Source organism: Fonticula alba (genome assembly GCF_000388065.1).
Source record: "Fonticula alba strain ATCC 38817 unplaced genomic scaffold supercont2.6, whole genome shotgun sequence".
NCBI lineage: Eukaryota > Rotosphaerida > Fonticulaceae > Fonticula > Fonticula alba.
The window spans coordinates 1,180,693-1,186,111 of record NW_009242976.1 but is presented as its reverse complement, the minus strand read 5'-3'; the positions used below and the strand labels follow the sequence as shown (position 1 = coordinate 1,186,111).

The 5,419-nt window shown below is 65.6% G+C and overlaps 2 protein-coding genes across 2 annotated transcripts; one reads left to right on the top strand and one right to left on the bottom strand.

Annotated features, from left to right (window-relative positions):
• The first annotated feature begins 1,119 nt into the window (after positions 1–1,119).
• Positions 1,120–2,442, top strand: H696_03925 (hypothetical protein). The gene is made up of 4 exons (XM_009497793.1): positions 1,120–1,333; positions 1,454–1,940; positions 2,061–2,222; positions 2,359–2,442. Exons 1-4 carry the CDS (start codon positions 1,262–1,264, stop codon positions 2,373–2,375), a joined length of 738 nt encoding a protein of 245 aa, XP_009496068.1. The 5' UTR covers positions 1,120–1,261; the 3' UTR covers positions 2,376–2,442.
• Positions 2,443–3,146: 704 nt separating this feature from the next.
• H696_03924 (40S ribosomal protein S13) lies at positions 3,147–5,323 on the bottom strand. Its single transcript, XM_009497792.1, has 2 exons — positions 5,238–5,323; positions 3,147–3,976 (listed from the first exon to the last, which is right to left on the bottom strand). The coding sequence occupies exons 1-2, from the start codon at positions 5,258–5,260 to the stop codon at positions 3,544–3,546; spliced, it is 456 nt and encodes a 151-aa protein (XP_009496067.1). The 5' UTR covers positions 5,261–5,323; the 3' UTR covers positions 3,147–3,543.
• Between the last annotated feature and the right edge of the window lie 96 nt (positions 5,324–5,419).

Genomic DNA, 5,419 nt, shown 5'->3' with positions numbered 1-5,419 from the left:
GAACGGATGTCCTGCGGGACATTGCGCAGAGGGGCATCATGGGACAGGAACCTGAGCACCGAGATCCGGGTTGCACAGAGGCCCGGGCGGGCAGGCAGGGCGGGGGGGGGGGGGGGGGGGGGGGGGGGGAGGGGGGAGGAGGTCAGGCAGGCGAGACTCAAGGAGGCGAGGGTGCGGGGCGCTCCCAGGGGGGAGGAAGGGGGCAAAACATGGACCGGGTGAGGAAAGAAGGGGAAAGGAGCATGCAAGTGCCGCACGAGGCCGCATGGCGAATAGGGAGGTGGGGAGGACTGTCGACTGCAACTATCGCCAGAGGAGGGAGGCGATGTTGGCGTACTTGTGCAGGATGGCGTTGGCGCTCTCAGGGGAGATCGGAGTGACGTCGACCACACGAATATCGCCGGGGGTCGTGCCGGGCAGGGAGCCAGTGGAAGACATGCCGAAAGAAAGGGGGCAGGGGGGGGGGGGGGAGGAGGAGATGACGGGAGGGGAGGGGAGGAGTTCTGAGCCGTGCTGTCTCGGCGCCAGCCTCCCTTGCCTGCATCCTCTTCGGGAGATGGCGCGACGCTGATCGCAAGTCGCGGCTGGAGGGTCGTAGGTCACAATAAATTCAGCATTTGATCCCGAACACTGGGGCGCCTCCTCCTCCTGGCGTGTGCATCTTCGCACAAAGGCTCACTAACATACACACACAGCGAGAGGGCCAAACAGGCAATGACGGAGACACCAAGAGTGCCAGAGCGAGAGAGAGAGAGAGAGAGAGAGAGAGAGAGAGAGAGAGAGAGAGAGAGAGAGAGAGAGACATACACACGCGTGCACCGAAGGGTCCAGCCGACCGGTGGGGGCTCCTTCCTCACTTGGGCCATGTGCATCTTGCTCAGGCCTGGGACGTCACACGCCTGCCCCGGGCGGCGGACACACCGAACACGTCCATTGGCATCCGATGTACCAACGGAGGAAGAGGCCGCCCGCCGCTCCGGGATCTCCATGGCTCGTCGTTGCAGCCTCACTCCTGTGGGGTGGGGCGCGGGGGCCACGTCCCTTCACCAATGTGCAGTAGGCTAAGACTCAAAGACGGCCACCGGCCTGCCAAGAGACCTAGATCCCCAAGCACGAGCCGCCAGTGTGGCCCCAAACATCCCCCCCCCCCCTTCTCCGCTTGCCCTCTTCCCCCTCTCCCCTTTCCGCCTTTTCTCCCTCCTTTACTCCCAGGCCCAGCCCCGTCGGATGCCCGCAGGCGACCGCGCTATCGCCACTCACAATGCCCCCGAAGAAGAATGCCTACGTGCCACGGAAGGCCACCGTCGTTGAGCCCCCCCCGTTGGCCTTTCCTGTGCGTGCTCGCTGTCCCGTGCCCTCCCCGGCCCCAGCCCCCGCTCCTGCCCTGCCGGCGCCCTGCTGACAGTGCGGCCACCCACCCACCGCCATCACGGCTGACACCGGCGCCACACAGCCGATGCCGAACATGCCCCTGCCCCAGGACCCGGAGTGCTTGTCGGACACCGGGGCCGGCGTCCCCCTGCCGGGCATCCTGCGTCATGCGCAGTTTATCCGCATTAACATGCGCTACTCGCCGTACCACCTGTCCTCGCTGACGGCCGAGGTGGCGGCCGAGCGATCCGCCAAATCGGCCCAGGGGTCCGGCTTTTCTTTTGCCTCACAGACGTCCGAGCTACCACCCGAGCGCAAGATCGAGATGTACCTGGACCGTTTCGAGCTGGACCCGTCGGCCGCATATGATCGGCTGCATTCGATTCGCACCGCGCCGTGGACCCTGCCGGAGGAGCTGCGCATCGCGCACGCACGCGGCGCCCACCGGGCACGCGCTCAGGCCGAGCGGGCAGCCCTCATCCGCGCTCGGATTGCCGCGCGTCAGCAGGAGCAGATGGCTCGCCTCGGCGAGCTGACCGAGATGGAGCGCAGCGGTGCCAATCTGGACGGTACGCTTTGGCACATACGCGCATGCACGCGCACGCACGCGCACGCACGCACGCACGCACGCAGGACCCCTTGGCCGCCGACCACTCACGCGCCAGCCACCCTTCCCCCGGCCTCCCTAGACTTGGACGTCGGCTCCGAAGAGGAGGAAGTCGACGAGAATGGCGACCCGATTGTTGAAGAGGAGGAGGATGACGATGACGAAGACAACGACTATGTCGAGGACTACGGAGACTTTGAGGATGGTGCCGACGACTTTGATGACTACAATGACGGCGGTGATGGTGCGTTGCTGCCCGCGGGCAAGACACGGGGACATGCTGCCTCTGCTTCCCCGGAAGGGGCATGCCCGACTGGACACTCACCGAACGATCCTCTGCTGACGACCGTAACTGCCCCTTGTATGGATGTGTGCCACAGATGGCGCTGTCTATTGACACGCGCATGCGTGCGCAGCCGGCGTGCGCCCTACCCCAAGGCAATACACCAACACCCCTCCCTTGAGATCCTGTGTGCTGCTCGATGTGCTTCGGTGCCGCGCCACGCTCCGCTCTGTGTGTCTCTCTCTGTCCCTTCGCCGGGGGCCTTACGAACGGCATGCGTCCCCGAGGAAGGCCGGCACAGACGTCCCAGCTGGCGAGCCCGTGCCACCCCCCTGGCGGGGGCAGATCGCTCTGCGGTATCCAGATGGCCGTTCTGGAGTACCGGTGTCAGCCCTCTTTGCGCGTGATTATTCGGGACATTCTGATACTTGGGCCTGCACCCGCGCCGATATTCCTCAAACCTAACCCTGTACCTCTCCACGGGGCCGCGTGTGTCGGGGCCCGGGGGGGGGAGGGGCGAATGTGAGAGAGCAACCGCCCCCGCGAGACAGGGCACAACGCGAACGGCGGGGGAGAATCTCCTCCGACAGGGAGTCCGTCCATTGTCTGTATCATCTTTGTCAGAGGGGCCCGCACACCGAGGCGCGCCATGTGCGTGAGCAGCCGCCAGCCGGGAGGCTTACTCCCGGTGTTGGTCCACGCGCTCGGTGCATACCTCGAACCCCTGGGGAGGGGTGCGCGGCCCTCAGCACGCGGCCTTAGGTACCCACAGGCATTTTGACCGCACAACCCCCCTCCCCTTTCCCAGAGACCCCGAAGACCCCAGGGACGGCCTCTCTTGTATATGCGCATACCCCCCACCGGCACAGAGAAAAAACAGCAGAATGGTGAATACATCCCCCTGGCCCCATCCCTCCCCTGGAGGAGAGGGAAGGGAGGAAGGGTAAACATGTATATTGGCAGCGAGAGAATGTACAGCCTCTCGCGGCCTGCTTGTGCTTCGCTTTCCCGTGCGCGCGCGCGCTCGAGCGGCCTCTTCTTGTCTCTCTCGCTATCTGAGGGCGGGGGACAAGAGAGAGAGAGAGAGAGACGAGGCCTCGCCCGAGCCCCTCGGACGGCGACCGCCAGTCACACCTCTCTCCCCTCGCCGCGCCGTCAGGGGGCGCGAAGAGGAGAGGAGAGGCGCGCATGCACAGGCGCGGCCGGGGCCGCCCGAGGGAGGGGGCGCGAGATGGGGGGGGGAAGCACACGCACACACGCGATGGAGTGGGCGCGCGCGCGCTTAGGCAACCATGGCGGAAGCGGTGGAGGACTCGTACTTCCAGTTGGGGGGGATGGTGCCGGCGGTGCGGTAGTAGCGGGCCAGGCGGTGGATGCGGGACTCGACGAGAATCAGGCGGAACTTGGCATCCTTGTCCTTGCGGAAGCGCTCGAGGTGCTTGCGGATGGAGACGGCCTTCTTGACGAGCTGGTACAGGTCCTCAGGGATCTCGGGGGCGAGGCCGTTGGCCTTCAGGATACGGACGATCTTGTTACCGGTGATGGACTGGATCTTGGGGACACCGTGGGCATCACGCAGGAGGGAGCCAATCTGGGAAGGGGGCATACCACGGCGGGCGTGGTGGCAGATCAGCTCGACAACCTTGTCGGAGGAGACCGGGACCCAAGAGGGGGCGGCGCGGCTGTAGGGGAGGGAGGAGCGAGCCTTGCCCTTACTGCGAAGGACGGGGGGGAGCAGAGAGAGAGAGAGAGGGGGGGGGGGAGGAACACAGTCAGCATATGGGGGCACTCCTGGGTGGCGCGCGCGCGCGCGCGGCGACGGAGGGAGGAGGAGGGAGAGCACGCAAGCGCGCGCACGCGGGCGTGTGTGCTAGGAGGAGTCGGCTTGACCGGCTGCCCCATGCGCGCAAGCATGGCCACACACAAACACCGGCATGCACCACACTACGCCCCCTCCCCCAACGACCGAGTGGACTCCGGCCCCCAGTGCAAGTCGTGCGAGAAGAAGGAGCCCCCCGCCGCTCCAGGAACAAAAGAGACCTGGGAGCAGCCGCGGGGCGCCGCGACATACGATGCAACAGGGCGAGCACACAGGATCAAGGGGGAATAGGGGGGGGGCACAGCCGCTGCTTGGTCGCGGCAAGAGGACACCTGCACGCGCACACGCGAGGTGTGGAGCTGCCAGCGAAGAGGAAGACCTTCCACACACACACACACACACGAGCTGATAGCCGCGCGCCCCCGAGCCCCCCCCCCTTCCCCATGACACCGGAGAGAGACAGTCTGGCCAAGCACCACAAGGACCGGCAGGAAGGAATGAGTGTAAACAGACAACTGGCCCCAGAACTGAGGTGGATCCGCGAAACACCCACGCGGTCACCTTCCGCCGCGCTCCGGCCCCGGGCCCCACCCTTGCCGCTGTTGTGTGCCTGAGGAGAGACAGCCCCGCCTCCTCCCCGAGCAGGGGGGAAGAAGGCGGAGCGCACCCAGGCACCCAGAGGGGAAGGGGGGACATCGGGAGGAGGGGGAAGGCTCACGCGCAAAGTGACGCAGCCCATCGAGCAAGGGCCCTCTCTCTCTCTTTTGGGGGGGGGGAGCCGTATCACCGGCCAAAAGGGGGGGGGAGAGAGAGAGGGCGAGCCGCTCGGCCTCAGGGGGCACTGTTGCTTGGTGAGGCGGAAATGCACGGCCCATCGACAGACGCGCCCCCTCGGACTCCTCCTCAATGGTGAAGAGGCAGAACGAGAGAGAAAGAGAAAGACGCGCTCGCCGACGGGACGCCCTCCCCTACGAGGGGGAGGCGCCCACACCTTACACGCAGACATTCTGCGGGGTTGGGTTTTTGGAGACCACATCGTGGTGGCAGGAGAGGGAGGGGAGAGTAGGGGAGGTGGTGGGGGGGGGTCGCGTAGGTGGACATAGAAAGGAGGCAATGGGGGAGGGGGGGAGAGAGAGAGAGAGAGAGCCTGAACATACCCGGGAGTGTACATGCGACCCATTGTGAATGATTGAAGTCAAGAGAATTAGAGCAAAAACTACAAGACAACAAAAGAGAAAGCTCCCCAGGACGGGTGGCGACGGCCCCGCCGGCGGAAATACCTCCACACTCCGCGGCCGGATGCACATGGCTGGCCGGGAGGCCACACCGCTACCCCCCC

What these genes read in the sequence shown, in the direction of transcription:
- H696_03925 (XM_009497793.1), top strand. Translation starts at nt 1,262, where the DNA reads ATGCCCCCGAAGAAGAATGCCTACGTGCCACGGAAGGCCACCGTCGTT. An exon ending in CCCCCCCGTTGGCCTTTCCT is followed by an intron (nt 1,334 to 1,453) that starts GTGCGTGCTCGC and finishes GGCGCCACACAG; the next exon opens with CCGATGCCGAACATGCCCCT. An exon ending in CAGCGGTGCCAATCTGGACG is followed by an intron (nt 1,941 to 2,060) that starts GTACGCTTTGGC and finishes CGGCCTCCCTAG; the next exon opens with ACTTGGACGTCGGCTCCGAA.
- H696_03924 (XM_009497792.1), bottom strand. Translation starts at nt 5,260, where the DNA reads ATGGGTCGCATGTACACTCCCGG. An exon ending in GGTCGCATGTACACTCCCGG is followed by an intron (nt 3,977 to 5,237) that starts GTATGTTCAGGC and finishes CGTCCTTCGCAG; the next exon opens with TAAGGGCAAGGCTCGCTCCT.